Raw genomic sequence first — 25598 nt, forward strand, 5'->3', positions numbered from 1 at the left:
GTGGGGAAGGGGTTAAAGGACCACTATTATGAAAAAAAAAATTTAAATACTTTCATATAAAATGTACCTTTCTACCAGAGTAAACTGCATCATAAATTACCTCCTATGTTGCTGTCACTTACAGTAGACAGTAAAAATCTGACAGCTTTTGGACTAGTCCATCTCCTCATGGGGTATTCTAAGTATTACCTTTATTCTTTACAAAAGCACCCCCTGGAATGGATGCATACAAAGATGTAAGTCAGCTTCCCTACTTGTTTGCACACTATATCGGCAGCTGAACTGAGTAACTGTTCAGTAAGTGCTTTTGTACATACAATAACACAATACAATACCATTTGTAAAGCACTTTTCTCCTATGTAATTCAAAGCGCATAAGCTTAAATAAAAAAATACTGGGGAATCTCCCACGAGGAAAAGGATTAAGGTGTGTACATACATCAGATAAAAGTCTTTGGAAAATGAAAGATCACAGACCAATTTTACCCCCTTTCATGTAGTATGAGAGCCATACCTACACAGTCTATTCTGAACTCCCCATCAGATAAAAATCTTTGCAGGATGCTGCACACAAAGATGCCCGTACACACTCAAAAGATCAGTATCTGCAAAAGATCTGTTCCTGCAAAAGATCCATTCCTGCAAAATGCATTCATAGTCTATGATATCTGCAGATCCTCATACACACCTTGTTTAACAGACATTCATTTGCAGATCAGATCCACCAGGATGGATCTTCAGATCTGCAGATGATTGTCAGATATGCAGATGAATGTCTGTTAACCACCCTGGCGTTCTGATTAAATCGCCAGGGTGGCTGCGGGAGGGTTTTTTTTAAATAAAAAAAAAACTATTTCATGCAGCCAACTGAAAGTTGGCTGCATGAAAGCCCACTAGAGGGCGCTCCGGAGGCGATCTTCCGATCGCCTCCGGCGCCCAGAATAAACAAGGAAGGCCGCAATGAGCGGCCTTCCTTGTTTTGCTTATATCGTCGCCATAGCGACGAGCGGAGTGACGTCATCGACGTCAGCCGACGTCGTGACGTCAGCCGCCTCCGATCCAGCCCTTAGCGCTGGCCGGAACTTTTTGTTCCGGCTACGCTGGGCTCAGGCGGCTGGGGGGACCCTCTTTCGCCGCTGCTCACGGCGAATCGCCGCAGAGCGGCGGCGATCAGGCAGCACACGCGGCTGGCAAAGTGCCGGCTGCGTGTGCTGCTTTTTATTTCATTAAAATCGGCCCAGCAGGGCCTGAGCGGCAGCCGCTGGCGGTGTTGGACGAGCTGAGCTCGTCCAGACCGCTCAGCTGGTTAAACAAGGTGTGTATGAGGATCTGCAGATATCATAGACTATGAATGCATTTTGCAGGAATGGATCTTTTGCAGGAACAGATCTTTTGCAGATACTGATCCGCCCGGCGGATCGTTCAGGAACAGCCTTATATCAGTCCGCCGACAGTGCATACACACGCACTACAGTCTGCTGAAAACCCGCCCAGCGGAAGGTGCCAACGGACCCATCGTTGGCTGCTGTAGTGCGTGTGTACGCACCTTTAAGGGTTGATTCACTAATTCATGCTATGACAAATAGCACGCCTTATCAGAGATAACACGCCCTATCAGAGTAGCATAGCGAGTGCTACGAACCCGCAGACAGGGATGGGCTCAAATTCGAATTCGGGTGAATCCGGATAGTTGCTATCCGGATTTCACCCAGTTACCTGTGCGGGGTGGCCGGGTGGGCGTCAAGCTTACCTATCTGACGTCTTCTTCTTCTCCATCCCTCGGTGCCTCCCACGATGCGGTCACGTGATTACAAACACTTCTTTCTTCCGGGTTGAAGGAGGAAGTGTTTGTAATCACGTGACGCGCGTGGACCGCATCGTGGGAGGCGCCGAGGGACGGACGAAGAAGACGTCAGACAGGAAAGCTTGAACCCCCCGCCCACCCCGCACAGGTAACTGGGTGAAATCCGGATAGCAACTATCCGGATTCACCCGAATTCGAATCTGAGCCCATCCCTGCCCGCAGGGGCTCAGGGCAGGACAAGTGCCATTGCCAATTAGCAAGCATAAGTTTGTAGCGCTCGCTATGCTACTCTGATAAGGCGTGTTATCTCTGATAAGGCATGCTATTTGTCATAGCACAGTTTAGTGAATCAACCCCTTAATGTCTTTACCCTCATAGACCTGGCAGGCCACTGTGGGCGCCTCCACCACCTGGCTCCGTGGAGATGACATGTGATGAATCCTTAGCAACAGGCTAGACATGGAAGCCGCAGTGCTCATTGCTGGACAGGAATCGATCACTGATGGATAAAAATACAGCTGGGGCTTCACTGACTCTGAGTCTAAAATGGTTATCACACCATACTCAGGGATGGATTTACGTACAATTGAACCCTGGGCAATAATGAGTGTGGGGCCCTTTCCATTTTCATACTGTACTGGCAATAAACCTGTGACCTCTACAGTCACTGACTTGTGGGGTCCCTAAGGAACCTGAGGCCCTGGGCTACTGCCCGGTTTGCTCCAATGGAAACATCTGCCCTGACTATACCAGACTATACCCTGAACTACAAAGCTCAGCATTCCACAACAGCTGTGGGAGGTTTCTAATGTCAAGAGACTGACACAAGGCCTAATTCCACCAAAACTTTAAAGAGAACTTATCTGTGCAAAAATACTGCTGCGATCCGCAGCAAGTCATCAAACAGAGGGGATTCCACTTACCCACAATGCAACACTAAATCCACTCCGCAGGGGGCTATACCGACAGCGCAATGCTAAATCCACTCTGCAGGCGGCTATACCCACAGCGCAACACTAAATCCACTCCGCAGGCGGCTATACCCAGAGCACAATTCTAAATCCACTCCGCAGGGGGCTATACCCACAGCACAACGCTAAATCCACTCCACAGAGGGCTATACCCACAGCGCAACGCTAAATCTACTCCGGAGGGAGCTATACCCACAGAGCAACGCTAAATCCACTCTGCAGGGGGCTATACCCACAGCGCAACGCTACATCCACTCCGCAGGGGGCTATACCCACAGAGCAACGCTAAATCCACTCCGCAGGGGGCTATACCCACAGCGCAACGCTACATCCACTCCGCAGGGGGCTATACCCACAGCGCAACGCTACATCCACTCCGCAGGGGGCTATACCCACAGCGCAACGCTACATCCACACTGCAGGCGGCTTTACCCACAGCGCAACACTAAATCCACTCCGGAGGGAGCTATACCCACAGCGCAACACTAAATCCACTCCGGAGGGAGCTATACCCACAGAGCAACGCTAAATCCACTCCGCAGGGGGCTATACCCACAGAGCAATGCTACATCCACTCCGCAGGCGGCTATACCCACAGCGCAACGCTACATCCACTCCGCAGGCGACTTTACCCACAGCGCAACACTAAATCCACTCCGGAGGGAGCTATACCCACAGCGCAACACTAAATTCACTCCGGAGGGAGCTATACCCACAGAGCAATGCTAAATCCACTCCGCAGGGGGCTATACCCACAGAGCAATGCTAAATCCACTCCGCAGGGGGCTATACCCACAGAGCAATGCTAAATCCACTCCGGAGGGAGCTATACCCACAGAGCAACGCTAAATCCACTCCGCAGGCGTTATAACCAGAGCACAACGCTAAATCCACTTCAGATGGAGCTATACCCACAGCACAACACTACATCCACTACACAGGCGGCAATACCCACAGTGCAACACTAAATCCACTCTGCAGGCAGCTATACCCACAGCGCAACACTAAATCCACTCCTCAGGTGGCTTTACCCACAGCGCAACACTACATTCACTTCGAAGGCGGCTATGCCCACAGTGCAACACTAAATCCACTCTGCAGGTGGCTATACCCACAGTGCATCACTAAATCCACTTCTCAGGGGTCTATCTATACCCACAGCGCAACACTAAATCCACTCCGCAGGTGGCTATACCCACAGCACAACACTAAATCCACTCTGCAGGCGGCTATACCCACAGCGCAACGCTAAATCCACTCTGGAGGGAGCTATACCCACAGCGCAACACTAAATCCACTCCCTAGGTGGCTATACCCACAGCGCAATGCTAAATCCACTCCGCAGGTGACTATACCCACAGCACAACACTAGTGCGATTTCAGGTTTAAGATTGGCACACCTTATGCTGTGCAAACAATAAACTCGTTTGGAGAATCGACATGGTGTGCCAGTCGGACTTGTATCATTCACAGCACAACACTAAATACACTCTGCAGGTGGTTATACCCACAGCGCAACGCTAAATCCACTCTGTAGGCGGCTATACCCACAGCGCAACACTAAATCCACTCCGCAGGTGGCTATACCCAGAGCACAATTCTAAATCCACTCCGCAGGGGGCTATACCCACAGCACCACACTAAATCCACTGTAGGCGGCTATACCCACAGCGCAACACTAAATCCACTCCGCAGGTGGCTATACCCACAGTGCAACACTAAATCCACTCCGCAGAGGGCTATACCCACAGCGCAACACTAAATCCACTCCACAGGTGGCTTTACCCACAGCGCAACACTAAATCCCCTCCACAGGCGGCTATACCCACAGCGCAACACTAAATCCACTCCGCAGGCGGCTATACCCAGAGCACAACACTAAATCCCCTCCGCAGGCGGCTATGCCCACAGCGCAACACTAAATCCACTCCGCAGGCGGCTATGCCCACAGCGCAACGCTAAATCTACTCCGCAGGTGGCTATACCCACAGCGCAACACTAAATCCACTCTGCAGAGGGCTATACCTATAGTGTAACACTAAATCCACTTCGCAGAGGGCTATACCCACAGCAGAATGCTAAATCCACTCCGCAGGCAGCTATACCCACAGCACAACACTAAATCCACTCCTCAGGTGGCTATACCCACAGCACAACACTACATTCACTTTGCAGGCGGCTATACCCACAGCACAACACTAAATCCACTCCGGAGGGAGCTATACCCACAGTGCAACACTACATCCACACTGCAGGTGGCTTTACCCACAGCGCAACACTAAATCCACTCCGGAGGGAGCTATACCCACAGAGCAATGCTAAATCCACTCCGCAGGGGGCTATACCCACAGCGCAATGCTAAATCCACTCCGGATGGAGCTATACCCACAGAGCAATGCTAAATCCACTCCGGAGGGAGCTATACCCACAGCGCAACGCTAAATCCACTCCGGATGGAGCTATACCCACAGCGCAACACTAAATTCACTCCGCAGAGGGCTATACAGGAACAGGAGGATCACACATGGCTACCTTTTTTTAACTTGGGGCATGAATATATAATAACACAGCTTAGTGAATCAAGCCTATTGCTTCTTTATTTTTGCACCTGGTTACTCAATCCTTTTATCTAGGGGCCCATGGCTACTTAGTCCTTATATATGAGCGGCACCAAGCTACTTGTTGTAATTGGGACACATGGTTATTTAGTCCTTGGGCACCTGGCTATTTGTTATATCTGGGGGTACATGAGTACTTAGCTGTTATATCTGGGAGCACCTGGCCACCTTATCCTTTTCTGGGGGCATATTGCTGCCATTTCAATGTTAGCTTAGAAGCTACAAAACAGTCTATTCCTGCCAACCAAAAATAGTCGGAGCGATCTGTAAAGCAGTAAATATTTTCTATCTGAGAGAGCACTGTGGGTGCGTGCGTCTCCTATCAGAGGGCCTTTGTACACTGCAATCCTATCAGAGGGCCCTGGTACATTGCACTCCTGTCAGAGGGCCCTGGTACATTGCACTCGTATCAGAGGGCCCTGGTACATTGCACTCGTATCAGAGGGCCCTGGTACATTGCACTCCTGTCAGAGGGCCCTGGTACATTGCACTCGTATTAGAGGGCCCTGGTACATTGCACTCCTATCAGAGGGCCCTGGTACATTGCACTCCTGTCAGAGGGCCCTGGTACATTGCACTCCTATCAGAGGGCCCTGGTACATTGCACTCCTATCAGAGGGCCCTGGTACATTGCACTCGTATCAGAGGGCCCTGGTACATTGCACTCGTATCAGAGGGTCCTGGTACATTGCACTACTGTCAGAGGGCCCTGGTACATTGCACTCCTGTCAGAGGGCCCTGGTACATTGCACTCGTATCAGAGGGCCCTGGTACATTGCACTCGTATCAGAGGGCCCTGGTACATTGCACTCCTATCAGAGGGCCCTGGTACATTGCACTCCTATCAGAGGGCCCCGGTACATTGCACTCCTGTCAGAGGGCCCTGGTACATTACACTCGTATCAGAGGGCCCTGGTACATTGCACTCCTATCAGAGGGCCCTGGTACATTGCACTCCTATCAGAGGGCCCTGGTACATTGCACTCGTATCAGAGGGCCCTGGTACATTGCACTCGTATCAGAGGGCCCTGGTACATTGCACTCGTATCAGAGGGCCCTGGTACATTGCACTCGTATCAGAGGGCCCTGGTACATTGCACTCGTGTCAGAGGGCCCTGGTAACATTGCACTCGTATCAGAGGGCCCTGGTACATTGCACTCGTATCAGAGGGCCCTGGTACATTGCACTCGTATCAGAGGGCCCTGGTACATTGCACTCGTATCAGAGGGCCCTGCTACATTGAACTCCTATCAGAGGGCCCTGGTAACATTGCACTCCTATCAGAGGGCCGTGGTACATTGCACTCGTATCAGAGGGCCCTGGTACATTGCACTCGTATCAGAGGGCCCTGGTACATTTCACTCATGTCAGAGGGCCCTGGTAACATTGCACTTCTATCAGAGGGCCCTTGTACATTGCACTCCTATCAGAGGGCCCTGCTACATTGCACTCCTATCAGAGGGCCCTGGTAACATTGCACTCCTATCAGAGGGCCCTGGTAACATTGCACTCCTATCAGAGGGCCCTGCTACATTGCAATCCTATCAGAGGGCCCTGCTACATTGCACTCCTATCAGAGGGCCCTGCTACATTGCACTCCTATCAGAGGGCCCTGCTACATTGCACTCTTATCAGAGGGCCCTGGTAACATTGCACTCCTATCAGAGGGCCCTGGTAACATTGCACTCCGATCAGAGGGTCCTGGTACATTGCACTCCGATCAGAGGGTCTTGCTACATTGCACTCCTATCAGAGGGCCCTGGTAACATTGCACTCCTATCAGAGGGCCCTGGTACATTGCACTCCTATCAGAGGGGCCTGGTACATTGCACTCCTATCAGAGGGGCCTGGTACATTGCACTCGTATCAGAGGGCCCTGGTACATTGCACTGGTATCAGAGGGCCCTGGTACATTACACTCATGTCAGAGGGCCCTGGTAACATTGCACTCCTATCAGAGGGCCCTGGTAACATTGCACTCCTATCAGAGGGGCCTGGTACATTGCACTCCTATCAGAGGGCCCTGGTACATTGCACTTCTATCAGAGGGGCCTGGTACATTGCACTCGTATCAGAGGGCCCTGGTACATTGCACTGGTATCAGAGGGCCCTGGTACATTACACTCATGTCAGAGGGCCCTGGTAACATTGCACTCCTATCAGAGGGCCATGGTACATTGCACTCCTATCAGAGGGCCCTGCTACATTGCACTCCTATCAGAGGGCCCTGGTACATTGCACTCCTATCAGAGGGGCCTGGTACATTGCACTCCTATCAGAGGGCCCTGGTACATTGCACTCCTATCAGAGGGGCCTGGTAACATTGCACTCCTATCAGAGGGCCCTGGTACATTGCACTCCTATCAGAGGGCCTTGGTAACATTCACTCCTATCAGAGGGCCCTGCTACATTGCACTCTTATCAGAGGGCCCTGCTACTTTGCACTCCTATCAGAGGGCCCTGGTAACATTCACTCCTATCAGAGGGCCCTGCTACATTGCACTCTTATCAGAGGGCCCTGCTACTTTGCACTCCTATCAGAGGGCCCTGGTACATTCCACTCCTATCAGAGGGCCCTGGTAACATTGCACTCCAATCAGAGGGGCCTGGTACATTGCACTCCTATCAGAGGGCCCTGGTAACATTCACTCCTATCCGAGGGCCCTGCTACATTGCACTCCTATCAGAGGGCCCTGCTACTTTGCACTCCTATCAGAGGGCCCTGGTACATTGCACTCCTATCAGAGGGCCCTGGTAACATTGCACTCCAATCAGAGGGGCCTGGTACATTGCACTCCTATCAGAGGGCCCTGGTAACATTCACTCCTATCCGAGGGCCCTGCTACATTGCACTCCTATCAGAGGGCCCTGGTAACATTACACTCCTATCAGAGGGCCCTGGTACATTGCACTCCTATCAGAGGGCCCTGGTAACATTGCACTCCTATCAGAGGGCCCTGGTACATTGCACTCCTATCAGAGGGCCCTGGTACATTGCACTCCTATCAGAGGGCCCTGGTACATTGCACTCCTACTAGAGGGCCCTGGTAACATTCACTCCTATCAGAGGGCCCTGGTACATTGCACTCCTATCAGAGGGCCCTGGTAACATTGCACTCCTATCAGAGGGCCCTGGTAACATTGCACTCCTATCAGAGGGCCCTGGTACATTGCACTCCTATCAGAGGGCCCTGGTACATTGCACTCCTATCAGAGGGCCCTGGTACATTGCACTCCTACTAGAGGGCCCTGGTAACATTCACTCCTATCAGAGGGCCCTGGTACATTGCACTCCTATCAGAGGGCCCTGGTAACATTCACTCCTATCAGAGGGCCCTGGTAACATTGCACTCCTATCAGAGGGGCCTGGTACATTGCACTCCTATCAGAGGGCCCTGGTAACATTTACTCCTATCAGAGGGCCCTGCTACATTGCACTCCTATCAGAGGGCCCTGGTAACATTGCACTCCTATCAGAGGGGCCTGGTACATTGCTCTCCTATCAGAGGGCCCTGGTAACATTTACTCCTATCAGAGGGCCCTGGTAACATTGCACTCCTATCAGAGGGGCCTGGTACATTGCACTCCTATCAGAGGGCCCTGGTAACATTTACTCCTATCAGAGGGCCCTGCTACATTGCACTCCTATCAGAGGGCCCTGGTAACATTGCACTCCTATCAGAGGGCCCTGGTACATTGCACTCCTGTCAGAGGGCCCTGGTACATTGCACTTCTATCAGAGGGCCCTGGTACATTGCACTCCTATCAGAGGGCCCTGGTACATTGCACTCGTATCAGAGGGCCCTGGTACATTGCACTCCTGTCAGAGGGTCCTGGTACATTGCACTCCTGTCAGAGGGCCCTGGTACATTGCACTCCTGTCAGAGGGCCCTGGTACATTGCACTCGTATCAGAGGGCCCTGGTACATTGCACTCGTATCAGAGGGCCCTGGTACATTGCACTCCTATCAGAGGGCCCTGGTACATTGCACTCCTGTCAGAGGGCCCTGGTACATTGCACTCCTATCAGAGGGCCCTGGTACATTGCACTCCTGTCAGAGGGCCCTGGTACATTACACTCGTATCAGAGGGCCCTGGTACATTGCACTCCTATCAGAGGGCCCTGGTACATTGCACTCCTATCAGAGGGCCCTGGTACATTGCACTCGTATCAGAGGGCCCTGGTACATTTCACTTGTATCAGAGGGCCCTGGTACATTGCACTCGTATCAGAGGGCCCTGGTACATTGCACTCGTATCAGAGGGCCCTGGTACATTGCACTCGTGTCAGAGGGCCCTGGTAACATTGCACTCGTATCAGAGGGCCCTGGTACATTGCACTCGTATCAGAGGGCCCTGGTACATTGCACTCGTATCAGAGGGCCCTGGTACATTGCACTCCTATCAGAGGGCCCTGCTACATTGAACTCCTATCAGAGGGCCCTGGTAACATTGCACTCCTATCAGAGGGCCGTGGTACATTGCACTCGTATCAGAGGGCCCTGGTACATTGCACTCGTATCAGAGGGCCCTGGTACATTTCACTCATGTCAGAGGGCCCTGGTAACATTGCACTTCTATCAGAGGGCCCTTGTACATTGCACTCCTATCAGAGGGCCCTGCTACATTGCACTCCTATCAGAGGGCCCTGGTAACATTGCACTCCTATCAGAGGGCCCTGGTAACATTGCACTCCTATCAGAGGGCCCTGGTAACATTGCACTTCTATCAGAGGGCACTGGTAACATTGCACTCCTATCAGAGGGCACTGGTAACATTGCACTCCTATCAGAAGGCCCTGCTACATTGCACTCCTATCAGAGGGCCCTGCTACATTGCAATCCTATCAGAGGGCCCTGCTACATTGCACTCCTATCAGAGGGCCCTGCTACATTGCACTCCCATCAGAGGGCCCTGCTACATTGCACTCTTATCAGAGGGCCCTGGTAACATTGCACTCCTATCAGAGGGCCCTGGTAACATTGCACTCCGATCAGAGGGTCCTGGTACATTGCACTCCGATCAGAGGGTCCTGCTACATTGCACTCCTATCAGAGGGCCCTGGTAACATTGCACTCCTATCAGAGGGCCCTGGTACATTGCACTCCTATCAGAGGGGCCTGGTACATTGCACTCCTATCAGAGGGCCCTGGTACATTGCACTGGTATCAGAGGGCCCTGGTACATTACACTCATGTCAGAGGGCCCTGGTAACATTGCACTCCTATCAGAGGGCCCTGGTAACATTGCACTCCTATCAGAGGGCCCTGCTACATTGCACTCCTATCAGAGGGCCCTGGTACATTGCACTTCTATCAGAGGGGCCTGGTACATTGCACTCGTATCAGAGGGCCCTGGTACATTGCACTGGTATCAGAGGGCCCTGGTACATTACACTCATGTCAGAGGGCCCTGGTAACATTGCACTCCTATCAGAGGGCCCTGCTACATTGCACTCCTATCAGAGGGCCCTGGTACATTGCACTCCTATCAGAGGGGCCTGGTACATTGCACTCCTATCAGAGGGCCCTGGTACATTGCACTCTTATCAGAGGGCCCTGGTAACATTCACTCCTATCAGAGGGCCCTGCTACATTGCAATCTTATCAGAGGGCCCTGCTACATTGCACTCCTATCAGAGGGCCCTGGTAACATTCACTCCTTTTAGAGGGCCCTGCTACATTGCACTCTTATCAGAGGGCCCTGCTACTTTGCACTCCTATCAGAGGGCCCTGGTACATTGCACTCCTATCAGAGGGCCCTGGTAACATTGCACTCCTATCAGAGGGCCCTGGTAACATTGCACTCCTATCAGAGGGGCCTGGTACATTGCACTCCTATCAGAGGGCCCTGGTAACATTCACTCCTATCCGAGGGCCCTGCTACATTGCACTCCTATCAGAGGGCCCTGGTAACATTACACTCCTATCAGAGGGCCCTGGTACATTGCACTCCTATCAGAGGGCCCTGGTAACATTGCACTCCTATCAGAGGGCCCTGGTACATTGCACTCCTATCAGAGGGCCCTGGTACATTGCACTCCTATCAGAGGGCCCTGGTACATTGCACTCCTACTAGAGGGCCCTGGTAACATTCACTCCTATCAGAGGGCCCTGGTACATTGCACTCCTATCAGAGGGCCCTGGTAACATTGCACTCCTATCAGAGGGCCCTGGTAACATTGCACTCCTATCAGAGGGCCCTGGTACATTGCACTCCTATCAGAGGGCCCTGGTACATTGCACTCCTATCAGAGGGCCCTGGTACATTGCACTCCTACTAGAGGGCCCTGGTAACATTCACTCCTATCAGAGGGCCCTGGTACATTGCACTCCTATCAGAGGGCCCTGGTAACATTCACTCCTATCAGAGGGCCCTGGTAACATTGCACTCCTATCAGAGGGGCCTGGTACATTGCACTCCTATCAGAGGGCCCTGGTAACATTTACTCCTATCAGAGGGCCCTGCTACATTGCACTCCTATCAGAGGGCCCTGGTAACATTGCACTCCTATCAGAGGGGCCTGGTACATTGCTCTCCTATCAGAGGGCCCTGGTAACATTTACTCCTATCAGAGGGTCCTGCTACATTGCACTCCTATCAGAGGGCCCTGCTACATTGCACTCCTATCAGAGGGCCCTGCTACATTGCACTCCTGTCAGAGGGCCCTGGTAACATTGCACTCCTATCAGAGGGTCCTGGTAACATTGCACTCCTATCAGAGGGCCCTGGTAACATTGCACTCCTATCAGAGGGCCCTGTTACATTGCACTCCTATCAGAGGGCCCTGCTACATTGCACTCCTATCAGAGGTCCCTGGTACATTGCACTCCTATCAGAGGGCCCTGGTAACATTGCACTCCTATCAGAGGGTCCTGGTAACATTGCACTCCTATCAGAGGGCCCTGCTACATTGCACTCCTATCAGAGGGCCCTGTTACATTGCACTCCTATCAGAGGGCCCTGTTACATTGCACTCCTATCAGAGGGCCCTGCTACATTGCACTCCTATCAGAGGGCCCCAATTCATTATGGTTCTATCACAGAATACTTGTACAGAACTTGTTTTGGATCAGACATCCACCCTGGAAATATTACAAGGAAGCATAAACATGAAAGTGAAGCAGAGGACTGTGATGTTGACCAGGGCAGTGAGCACGAGTCCAGGCAGTGTCGGACTGGGAGGTGGAAAAACTGAGGAAATCTACCTGTTGGCCAAGCAGCAGAAACCATGTGTTATCACTCTCAATAGAAACCTGCAGCAAGTGAGCAGCCAGCAACTGTGAGCAGCCAGCAACACCTGATTACTGCTGCTTGGCCAGCAAATGGATTTCCTCAGCTTTACCAGCTCCCAGTCCGACACTGGGTCCAGGTTTCCAGGGACAACCATCTAATCTCAGAACAGTCCCTGGAATCCGGAGGCCAGTGTCCGCTCTAAGCATCTCACGCTGATAGATGTGAATTATTTATCCCGTTAGCCGGTGATTCATCGGAGATCTTTAGAGTGAATCATCCCTAGCCTGCATTCACTGTGTGATGAGAAAATTACCCACAATCCATCACAAACCAGCCCCCCACTCAGAGTAGTATCATCCAATCACAGGAAGAGCAACCTGCTGAACCATGCTTAGAGTAATCCCAAAACATGACACCATCTCCACTGCCACCCCAATATATCTTATGACACCTCAAAATATTGCGTAACCCTCATCACCCCAATATATTGTGTCATTGCTTCTAGGGTCCCAATACATTGCATCACCCTCACTGTTACCCCTAAACATCGCAGCACCTTCATTGTCACCCCAACATATTGTGGTATTCCTTCTATTAGCCTCAATGTCACCTCAAGATATTGTGTTATCACTTCCATCACCCCAAAACATTGCATCACCCTAGTTGACACCCCAACATATTTTGTTATTGCTTCCATCACCTCAAAACATTGCATCGCTCTCATTGTCACCCCAAAACATTGCATCGCTCTCATTGTCACCCCAAAACATTGCATCGCTCTCATTGTCACCCCAAAACATTGCATCGCTCTCATTGTCACCCCAAAACATTGCATCGCTCTCATTGTCACCCCAAAACATTGCATCACCCTAGTTGACACCCAAACATATTGTATTATTTCTTCTATTACTCTCAATGCAACCCCAAGATATTGTGTTATCACTTCCATCACCCCAAAACATTCCATCACCCTAGTTGACACCCCAAGCTATTATGTTATTGCTCCCATCAACCCAATACATTTCATCACCCTTAATTTCACGTGAAAACACCGAAAAACCCTCATTGTCACCCCAACATATTGTGCCAATGCTTCCATCACCCCATAACATTTCATTACCCTTATTGAAACCTCAATATATTGTGCCACTGCTTTCATCACCACATTACTCTCAATGTCACCCCATATATTGAGTCATTGCTTTTAGTAGTTCAGTAGATTGCAGCACTTAGTTATTATCACCCCAATGCAGCACATCACTTTCATTGTCACCCCAATATGTAGCATTACTCCAGTTATCACCCTGATACATCTTATGACAGCTTCAGTCTCCCCCAAATGCCACATCACCCTCATTATCACTTCTATCCATTGTATTCCTGAAAACTTTGTCCATTGTCACCCCAATATATTGCACTCCTACCACTGACACCCCGTTATATTTCCCATCCACTACTGTCATACTGAAATAATATATTTCTGTAACGGTCACCTCAATCTATAGGTTCTCTACCACGGTCATTGTGATATATTGTATTTCTATTATCGTCACCCCGATATTCTATCCCTGCCATTGTCACCTCAATATATTGCACTCCTACAATTATCACCCTGATATATTGTATCCCTGCCATCGTCACCTCAATATATTGTATCCCTGCCATCATCACCTCAATATATTGTATCCCATCCACAGTCACCCTGATATATTGTCACCCTTCCAACGTTATCCCAATAGATTGTATCCCTGCCAACATGTTGCATCCCTGTCACCCCAATACACTGCATTCCTGTCACTGTGATACCTTGTATCCCAGCACTTGTCACTGAGATAAATGTATCACAGCCAACATCACCCCAATACATTGTACCCCAACCATTGTCACCCTGACATACCGCTTCTTAGCCGCTGTCACCCCAATATATTCTCCCCCAGCCATTGTCACCCTGATACACTGTATCACCCCTCTCTTCACACAAATACATTGTACCCCAACCATTGTCACCCTGACATACCGCTTCTTAGCCGCTGTCACCCCAATATAATCTCCCCCAGCCATTGTCACCCTGATACACTGTATCACCCCTCTCTTCACACAAATACATTGTACCCCAATCATTGTCACCCTGACATACCGCTTCTGAGTCATTGTCTCTCAAGTATAATCTCCCCCAGCCATTGTCACCCCGATACATTGCATCTCTTGCACTGTCTCCCCAGTAGTCTGCATCTCTGCTCTAGTCACCTCGGTGTCCCCACCTTTGTCACACTGATCTACAGCATCTCCACCATGCATATGGAACGCCACGATACATCGTGTGGCATCTGGAAGCAGAGCCATTAACCCCTCCATCCCCAGAGGCACATCTCAGACGGTACCTGTCATAGCTCCACCTGCTGAAGCACATGGTCCTGTTGCTGGTGACCCCCTCCATGCTGCAGGGTCTCCCTTCTGAGCTACAGATGAGGGGAGGCTTCTGCTGGAATAGCTCAGAGATGCTCCAGAGCTGCTCAGTGACTTGAAGCTGACAATCAGAGGACCGAACCACCATGCACTGTGAATGGGGGAAGAGGAGGGGGTAGCAGCCAGGTTCTCTTACTGCGAGACCCTCAGTAGATGGAGAGAAGGGGGAGGATTTTCCTCCCGAGAAGCTGATGCTGTGGATGTCTCCGTGGACCAGCCTGCTCTGTATTCCTGTATCCTTCTCTCTGACATCACCCCCCCTCTGCACCAATAGGTTCTTCCAGTCTGCCTTCAAACCTTGTCCTGAAGGGCCACCAGAGAGCCGCTGCCTAGGTGACACTAATCCGGCACACGGGCCGCAGGCCTGGACCTCCTAATAAGCCAGTATAGTCTATTTCTGGAGAGAAAGCAGAATCAGCTGCGCTCATTAATACAAGAAGCCTGCTGCAGCCAGACATCTCTCCTGACCGCAGACACTGCACAGACTGTGCATTCATCTGCTGCACCTTCCTGCATGAAGTCAATGCAGGTACTCCCATCAGTCAACACGGGTACTCCCATGTATGGATTCAGGTACTCCCAGATATGAAGACAGGTACTCCCTTGTGTGGACACATGTACTCGTACATGTTCATAAATACAAAAACTTCCTTGTGAGTACACCGATACTTCTTCCCGTGAATGAACATAGGCATTCCCATGTAAGAACACAGCTACTCCAGTGCATGGACATTGGTACTTCCATGCTTGAGCATAGGTACTCCCATGTAAGAACATAGGTACTCCCATGTAAGAACATAGGTACTCCCATGTAAGATCATAGGTACTCCCATGTAAGAACATAGGTACTCCCATGTAAGAACATAGGTACTCCCATGTAAGATCATAGGTACTCCCATGTAAGATCATAGGTACTCCCATGTAAGAACATAGGTACTCCCATGTAAGATCATAGGTACTCCCATGTAAGAACATAGGTACTCCCATGTAAGATCATAGGTACTCCCATGTAAGATCATAGGTACTCCCATGTAAGAACATAGGTACGGCCATGTAAGAATATTGATACGCAGATGCTTGAACAAACATATTCCCATGTAAGAATACAGGTACTCCAGTGCATGAACATAGGTACTCCAGTGCATGAACATAGGTACTCCAGTGCATGAACATAGGTACTCCAGGGCATGAACATTGGTACTCCAGTGAATGAACATAGGTATTCCCATGTAAGAACACAGGTAGAGCTCCACCTCAGCCACTGCTTCAATAGCTGATAATAAAGAGGCCCTGCCTGAAGCTATATCACCTGTGTGACTAGACTCCGGTTGAAGTTTTACTTATAGAAAGTTCTAAAAAAACAAGTAAATTTTAAGTTAAAATAATGAGAAATGAACAGATGGTAGCAGTAGATTATTGTGCCATGTTAGCCATTAGTAAAAGCAAGAAGTTTTGAATTAGGTTGATATCCTTTATCAGACAGTCTGGCACCCCTCCGTCCTCTACCAAGCTCACCTTATTCCCTCTCCTCCTCCTCCTCTGATGCTGCCCTGGCTGCTAATCACATTCTTGCATCCAAGATTTCTCCCAGGCTGCACCCCTCCTCTGGTAGACTGTTCCGCAACACATCCCAAAAGGTCTGAGCCTTGACATCTTCAAACATACCCTGAAACTACATCTCTTCAAATGAGCATAATATATATATAATTAGCCAGACATGGATACACATCTGTCTCCAACTCTCCATCTTACAGCAGCTGTCAGAAAAACCTGCTGCATCCTCTGCTACGGCACATTCACCACTACAGATGAGTAGTGAAACGCTGTCATGTCACTTCCAACTAGAATTCTGGCATTAGGTTAGATTTTCCCATAAAAGGTGGTCATTAAAAAGAATGAAAACTAGAACCATTTCTTTCTTCTTCTAAAAAAAATTTCATTTAATTCTTTAGACAGCCATCTTGGTCAACTTCTGTTTCAAAGCTACTGAAGGAGTAAAAGTTTTTTGAAAGACTGTTTTCAAACATGCTTCTAAAAGCCCATACATACCCACTTACCAATGTATGCCTGCAATTTGTGCACCAAACTATTTTTCAAACAATATCTTGCAACATCGTTTCACAAAAATGTGTTAAACGGTGTTTAGCAACTCACACCACCCACGGCGATCGTTAGTTTTTGAACAACCGGCATGTCCGATTAAGTCATTTTACCAAGATCGTTAATTTCCAATGCCACAAACAATGCTTGCAGATTTGGCCAGATGGATCGGGGGAACGATTTTTGGCCAGTGAAGATCCCCAATCCGGCTGCATCTGCCGGTGGGTACATATGTAGCTTAAGTTTGTCTGGGGGTGGAGCTGCAGCAGATGTCAGCTGATTAGGATCCCCACACCTCAATCTACAATTTTTCCTGAGCCAATTGTGAAACTTAAAAAATGTAGAGACAGTACACAAAAAAGTAGATGGTACACAAAAAACAAAAAGCCTTAAGGTGCCCATACATGGTACAATCTTAAATTTTTTTTCGATTAGATAATTATGTTCGATTATTCTGTTAGATCAACTATAAGGATTTTTCCAACAAGTACAATCAGATTTTTATTTTAAAAAAAAAACAAAAAAACGGGATAATTGTTCGTTTTTCTTGATCGAAAAAAAAAAGATTTACAACTTTCATTCGATTAGATCGTTTTGGTAGAAAAAAATGGGAAAATTTAATGTTTTTATTGTACCGTGTATGGGTACCATTATGTTGCTGATAGTGGTCAGTTATAATGCAGACAGTGGTCATTTATGTTACAGACAGTGGTCAGCTATGATGCAGACAGTGGTCAGCTATGATGCAGACAGTGGTCAGTTATATTACAGACAGTGGTCAGCTATGATGCAGACAGTGGTCGATTATGTTGAAACGCACAAAAACGCAAATCGCTTGCATTTGCATTTTCAATTTTAGATGTGAATGAGGCCTTAAGGTGGGTAGGAGTACCGTCACCTGTAAGCATCAGGACCCGATCCCTTGGGGGACAGTTCAGGGCCCAATGCTGTACAGAGGCATTGCTAGCCTTCGGGATTGTGGAGCATTCTGTTGCTGTGGCCAATTTAGTTGGTATTCCCCCAGATCACTCTCTGTGTGGGGTGTGACTCTCACATACAGTATACATAGTTGTTGCCATGTATGCCCAGTGTTGGTACTGCCATGGAATAGAGTAGCTGCATGCTGCCTAGATGAAGCAATCAGTCAGTCTTACCATATAGGAGACATTGAATAGGCGTGCACTGTACTGAAGAGCATGGGTGCACCTGTACTTAGGTGCTGAAAGGGTTAGCACTGGCTGTGCATGTCCTGCGTGATAAGCGCCACCTCGCATGTTTCACCACTAAGCACGTTCAGCCGGTTACATGCCTCAGGGTCCCGGCTGGACAAGGCAGCCAGTGTGGCTCATCGCATGAAGATGTCCCGTTTCTATAGCAACAGCTGTGCTCCAGGGGGAGAGAGCAGTCCCTACAAACCTCTGTGAAAGCCAGAGTCACCCCACCTTCCACCCACCATCACTAATTATTGAAGATTAAAAGAGAACTCCACTGATATCTTCACTCCTTCCTACACCATACAAAGTGGCTGCAGGATTATTATTATTATTTAGTATTTATATAGCACCGACTTCTTCCACAGCGCTGTACAGAGCTGTCCCTCAGAGGAGCTCACAATCTAATCCCTGCCATAGTCATATGTCTATCTATGTATCGTGTAGTGTATGTATCATAGTCTAGGGCCATTTTAGGGGGAAGCCAGTTAAAGGCTAACCGAGGGGAAATGCGACATGATGAGATAGCATGGTTATTTGCGTGCTAGGCACTGTACATACACATGCTGTGTTCCTTTTTTTTTCCTTTCTCTGTCTGAAAGAGTTAAATATCAGGTATGTAAGTGGCTGACTCAGTCCTGACTCAGACAGGAAGTGACTACAGTGTGACCCTCACTGATAAGAAATTCTAAAAATATAAAGCACTTTCCTAGCAGAAAATGGCTTCTGAGAGCAGGTAATAGATAAAAAGGGTCAATAGTTCACAGATTTTAGCTCTGGCATACTTCAATGAATGTGTCATTGAGCAAAAACAATAAAACAGTTAAAAAGTCATTTTTAGGAGAAGGAAGATGGATAAAATAGTTTATTTCATTAGTTTATTTTCGCCTTGGGTGTTCTTTAACTTATCTGTATGTTTTTGGCATGTGGGAGGAAACCAGAGTGCCCGGAGGAAACCCACACAGACAAGGAGAGAACATACAAACTCCGTGCAGATAGTGCCCTGGCTAAGAATTCAAACCGGGAAGCCAGTTCTTGTTATTTGTCTACAGACATGTCATGGCTGCCATTGTCCAGGCACTCCAAAAACTCCCACCTCCAGGTCCTGCTCTCTCGGTCAGCTCTATAACTTGCGAATATTCTAGCAAGGTTTATTCCATGTACTTCCTTTGTAGTGTGTGGCTTTATTGCAGTAACTTCCTAACAGGGAGCACTAAGGGCCATTTTTCACTAAGAAATGCAATCGTTTCAAATTGCGGTGTGTTCGCGATTTGCGACAGAAGAAAAAAAAAAGTGGAAAAATATTTTGCATTGAACAGTGGAAAAAGAAATATTGCATAACGGTGTGATTGCTATGAGTTATTCCCGTACTCCTAAGTATAGGAGCTCAATAGCACGAAAAAATGCATCACGAAAGCAACTGAGATAGGGGAAAAAATCATGTCACAAACATATTGCACTAATGGAAATGTTCACTACGGATCCATTAGTTTGACTGTATCTAGTACTTTGCGATCTGCAAATGATGGGAATCAGATCGCAAAACGCTGATAGCGGTAAAGGGCCCTAAAGCACACATCCCAACTTTCTGAAATAAGACACTTTAAAGACACACCCTCACCACACCCCTAGTCACACCCCCACCATACCCCTAGTCACACCCCTAGTCCCACACTGTACAACGTAATTAGCAAAATATGTACTGTAGTTATCACTCAAACCACACTCCTATCATTTCCAGTTCATAGATCAATTTTAAAGTGAACCTGAGGAATTATATTTATCCTCCTACTCGTAGAAAATGACTTTTTAAAGTATCCCAGGGTTTTCTTTTATAGTTAAACATTAACAAAGCAGGTGGAGTGTTTTACTGTCTGTAATCAGTGTCAGTCTATTTAGTTTCCCAGAGTGAAAATACATGACAGATCAACCTTTTCCTACCTCTTCCGTGTCCTCAGAAGTTGTATTCTGCCATGAAAACTTTTATGTTTGTTCCCAAAAAGGCACCGACAAGACAAAAGCTGTCACTTCCATGCCTAAAAATGAAAGGGACCCTGAGCAGTGACTTAAATTAAAAGATTTCACTTACCTGGGGCTTCCTCCAGCCCACCGTAGGCCGCGAGGTCCCCCGGCATCCTCCTGGCTCTTCTCCGTTTCCCTCCGGCGGCTCCCGTTACCGGCGACACCCAGGCCGGGTGTCAGGCCGGCTCTTCCTGGATCCTGATGCTCGTAACCACGACGGCTGGCGCGACAGGTCTGCCCATACACGGTTTTCTAACGCTAAACCGCGCATGCACAGACCTGTCACACCGGCCGCCATGAGGACTCGTAGTGGCCGGCGTGATCACGACGAGCATCTAGATTCTGGAAGAGCCGGCCCAACACCCGGCCCGGGTGTCACCAGTAACGGGAGCTGCCAGAGGGACACAGAGAAGAACCCTGAGGAGGCCGGGGGACCTCGCAGCTTACGGTGGGCTGGAGGAACCTCCAGGTAAGTGAAATCTTTTCATTTAAGTCACTGCTCAGGGTCCCTTTAACTCTTTCAGTCAGCAAAATAAAGTATAACAGCCTGGTTATTAATGTTTTGTGTACATGTTTATCCCATCATGTCACATGCCGCCTCGGGTAACTACTTCACTACTGAGGGGTTTTTCCCCTTCTGTACCAGAGCAATTTTCACGTTTCAGCGCTCCCTCCATTCATTCGCGTATAACTTTATTACTACTAATGTTTTTTTTCGCCACTAATTAGGCTTTCTTTGGGTGGTACTTTTTGCTAAGAATTATTTTATTCTAAATGCATTTTAAAGTGGAAAAATAAGAAAAAAAAATGGTAAAAATTAATTATTTCTCAGTTTTTGGCCATTATTTTTTTTTTAAATATTACATGCTACCGTAATTAAAACCAGGGCTGTGGAGTCGGAGTCGGAGTCGTGGAGTCGGAGTCGTGGAGTCGGGCAATTTTGGGTGCCTGGAGTCGGAGTCGGGAAAAAATGCACAGACTCCGACTCCTAATGAATTTGTAATGGTAATTAAAATAGAAAATATGATAAAATGTTCTATTGCTCAGATAATAGTCATTAAAAATAATGTATATATACAGTATATATACAGTAATAGCTGTGCTTAGTCCACAAAAATGAAATAAACCAATCAAAATTAGTTACTTGTGCTGCTTCAATAAAGCAGTCCCCGTATTTTTAAGGTCAGATATACATATCTGATTGTGACTGTATATATGATGTGTACACAGGAATCTCTTATATATACTAAATAACATCTATGCTGTAAGAATAAAGCCTGATGTGTAGCCGTGTCACTAATAGAGATGGTCAATGAGATGGAAATAATTCTGCATTGATGCTGATTTATGCAAATGTATGCACTCCCTTTGCTGATGAAATCAAATAATTTGATATGTTGTTAAAATTTGGTTTGGTGACTACAAATTAAAGGGTAACTGAGACGGATGAAAAGTAAAGTTTTATACATACCTGGGGCTTCCTCCAGCCCCCTTCAGGCTAATCAGTCCCTCGCTGTCCTCCACCACCCGGATCTTCTGCTATGAGTCCTGGTAATTCAGCCAGTCAGCGCTGTCCGGCCGCATGCCGCTCCCACAGCCAGGAACATTCTGTACCTGCGCAATAGTGCTGCACAGGTGTAGTATGCTCCTGGCGGCGGAGTGTGTGCATGCGCACTAAGCCTGACTGGCTCAAGTACCTGGACTCATAGCAGAAGATCCAGGTGGTGGAGGAGGACAACGAGGGACTGATTATCCTGAAGGGGGCTGGAGGAAGCCCCAGGTATGTATAAAACTTTATTTTCATCTGTCTCAGGTTTACTTTGGTACACAGTAGTACTATACTCTACATATGCACTCCCCACAGAGCTGCAGGGAATCCACTGAGAATGCTGTGCACATTGAACACAGAGGTGTTGTCTGTTTACAATCTCCTCATTCCCCTGCAGAGTACCTGCACATCATTCTTACATGTACCCACACTTACATTGGCTAGGGCCTGATAGATGTTCTTTGTTCCGGTTTGTACCTTTTACAAGTACTCTTACCAAGGATTAGTTTTAGTCTAAAGGGAATAAATATAGTAGTCTACATATCCTTCTCACTTCAGTTGTCTTGTAAAATTCCTAAGCGTTGGCAGTTAAGAGACGAATTTCATGTTACATACTTTTAATCAACAAAATTGTAATATGCAAATTAGAGGAGTCGGAGTCGAGGGAATCCTAAACTGAGGAGTCGGAGTCGGTGGATTTTTGGACCGACTCCACAGCCCTGATTAAAACCCACAGATTTTATTTGCCCATTTGTCCCAGTTATTAAAATGTTTAAAATATTTCCCTAGTACAATGTATGGCACCATCATTTTATTTGGGAATAAAGGTGCGTTTTTTAAATTTTGTATCCTTCACTAATTCCAAGCCCATCATTTCATAAATGACATTAATATACCCTTTAAAAGTTCAGTCCCTAAGGTACTATTTATGTATTTTTTTTGTGTTTTTTGTTTTTTATAGGCATACTTTATTTTGTTAACTATGGGAGAGGGTGTGAGGTAAGGGGTCTATTTTTATAAAAACAAAAAAAAACAAAAACAGGTCTGCACAAAAGCCAAGTTTTCCAGAAGCCATACAGGGTTAAATGACAGGAATGACCATCAATGATGTCTTTAGCTGAGTCACTGGCACAACATACAGCTCTCATCAAATCGCCTAGAAATCCCTCCATACACATTCCCAGCTGTCTCTGTGGCCCGGTACACACAAGCCGATCTTTGGGCAAGCTGGGCAGTCGATCATAGCAAATGATTGATCAATCGGTTGTATTTACAAAAATGCCATGAACATACATATGATGACTTTCTTAACTGGTCCTTTGCTCTGAGCAAATTCCCCCGGTGCCTCCACAGATTGATTGGCCAGTAGAATATCAGATAATGCTCCCTCCTCTGATAATAATACTTCCTATATTGGAGCAAAGCTCGTGTCCAAAAGAGGCTGCTTCCTGCCTCCTCCTGCTTTTGTTCCACCCTGGCCGCCCAGGGCACTCCACCTTATATCGACACCTTCTAGACCTATAGCCTCCAGGTTTGGTCACCTCTGGGCCAGCCCAAGGTCATGCCCCCTTATGCCTATGCTACGCCCTGCTCTGGGGATCCTTTAGGCTTTGTTCACATCTAAAAATCGAAATAGATGACAGCAGCGGTTTTCCAATTTTTTTGCCCCTCCCGGCGCTCCACTACGTGGTGTGATTGTGTACATCGCTTTTGTAAGCTCTTTTGCACAGCGATTCCGTTTTTTCACTTCCTGACTTCAGTCAGGAAGTGTACTCTTTTACCCGGAAAAGAATAAATACAATGCATTTATTCTTGCAAACGCAATCATCGGCTTAAAAAAAAAAAATTGAACGTTTTGCGTTTTCCCTATACCTTTTATTGTAGCAAAATCGCCCCAAAAACTGTACATGCAGCGTTTTTGTGAACGGAAAGCAGACAAAACGCGCTATGAACTATCCCATAAGGATTCATTGCACAAGGTATTTTAGGGCATTTTTAAAGTCGCCGGCGCTCAAAAAAAAAGTGCAAAACTCCCTAGGTGTGAACAAGCCCTTAACATTATAAATATACAGGTGTAAATGGCTTATTTTTACTTTGGCTAGAGTTCCCCTGCTGAATCTCTAGCAAGTGATATTAAAGGAGAAGTCTGGGATCAGCATAAGCAGCATTAGTATGGTGGAATACAGGTGTCTGCCTCCATATCCCTCTCACTACAAGTTCCCTCTAGTTTCTGTATGGCTTTGGTGATGGAGCGAGAGCAGCTGCTGCCCATCCGCAGGAAATAAAAGTATTGTGGGAAATCCATCTCCCTGATTATCACAACATCACCTCCCGCCTCCCCTGCTCCGCCTATTCATAATGGATGAAAGGCAAAGAAGAAAAGTCCACTTCAATCAGAAGGCAAGTCGTGACACACGGAATGGACAGGTCAGCTCCTCGGCGAGTACGCCCAATCCGGCCCAGGTTACCAAGGTAACCAGAAAGAAAAACTGCATCGCCGTCAAGCCAAGTGTTGTCACGTGACACTTTTCATTTACTCAGCTACAAATCAATCGATTCAGGTGGTTTCAAGTGTGACGGATTTAATAAAAGCACGAGCTGTAGCCGTGTGCATGTGTACAACGTGGATATAGCACACTTCTTTAAAACAAAACAAACAAACAGTGGTTTGTTTACAAGTTTTTCCAAAGCAAGAAAAGTGACCACAGCAGATAAAGCCACCAGAACCACCAGACAGTGGCTGGGGAGAGCTCAGAGAGGATGCAGAACAGGAGGAAAGAGGGTCAGAATGGGACCCAGGCTCGGTCACACATAGAGGGGGACGGGTTTGTGGTTTGGAGATGTTTTCCAGTGGAGGAAGATGGACATTTGCATGGTTTCCTCTGAGGGACAGTCAGGGCCGGGCCAAGACAGAGGCAAGAGAGGCTCCAGCCTCAGGGCGCAGTGTAGGAGGGGGCGCACAACTCTCTCAACTATCATCCCCCTACTGTGTTTGATGCAGAGAGAAATAAGAAAAAGCGACACATGGCAGTGACTGCAAGCCAGATAACTAGAGGTTAAGGTGTTGGGGGGGGGGGACGAGTTAGGGGCCTTGGGGCACCTCTTAATCTAATAGCAATCAGTATGTGACAGATGGGGTGGGAGGGATGGGGAGGGAGCACTTTGGGGTCTCAGCCTTATGTGCTGGAGGACCTTGTTCCTACTCTAGGGACAGTTGGGCTGGATTCACACATAAAAAGGTGTACAGTCCTCGACAGTTGGCATCAGTTTTGCATGTGTTTCTATGGTTGTGTTCACGCATAAATTTGTACGTTTCCAGTGTGGTCCAGTCCTGTCAGTTTTGTATGTGTTTCTATGGGTATGTTCACACATTAATCTGTACTTTTTTGGGGTCTGGTCCAGTCCTGTTAGTTGTTCATGCGTTTCTAAAGCTGTGTTCACACATAAAAGGTATACAGCTGCAATCCTGTCAGGTAAACCTGTTAGATAATGGATGCAAAAGTGATGCATAAGTGACAGGACAGGCCAGTACTGGACCAGAAATGTGCAGATTTATGTGTGAACCAAGCCTTAGTGACGAGACTATATACAGGGAGTGCAGAATTAATAGGCAAGTTGTA

General features: G+C 48.0%; 1 protein-coding gene across 2 annotated transcripts in view; it reads right to left on the reverse strand.

The window, feature by feature from the left end:
• TUB (TUB bipartite transcription factor) overlaps positions 1–15221 on the reverse strand; it is a 305609-nt gene extending 290388 nt beyond the window's left edge. The window contains exon 1 of one of the 2 annotated variants that reach the window (XM_068260531.1): positions 15012–15221. In XM_068260531.1, coding sequence (XP_068116632.1) covers positions 15012–15184 — 173 coding nt within the window. In that variant the 5' untranslated portion in view covers positions 15185–15221. The remainder of the gene's footprint in view (positions 1–15011) is intronic. The other variant, XM_068260534.1, reaches the window with a different exon arrangement.
• Between the last annotated feature and the right edge of the window lie 10377 nt (positions 15222–25598).

This window comes from Hyperolius riggenbachi, chromosome 11 (genome assembly GCF_040937935.1).
Source record: "Hyperolius riggenbachi isolate aHypRig1 chromosome 11, aHypRig1.pri, whole genome shotgun sequence".
Lineage (NCBI taxonomy): Eukaryota > Metazoa > Chordata > Amphibia > Anura > Hyperoliidae > Hyperolius > Hyperolius riggenbachi.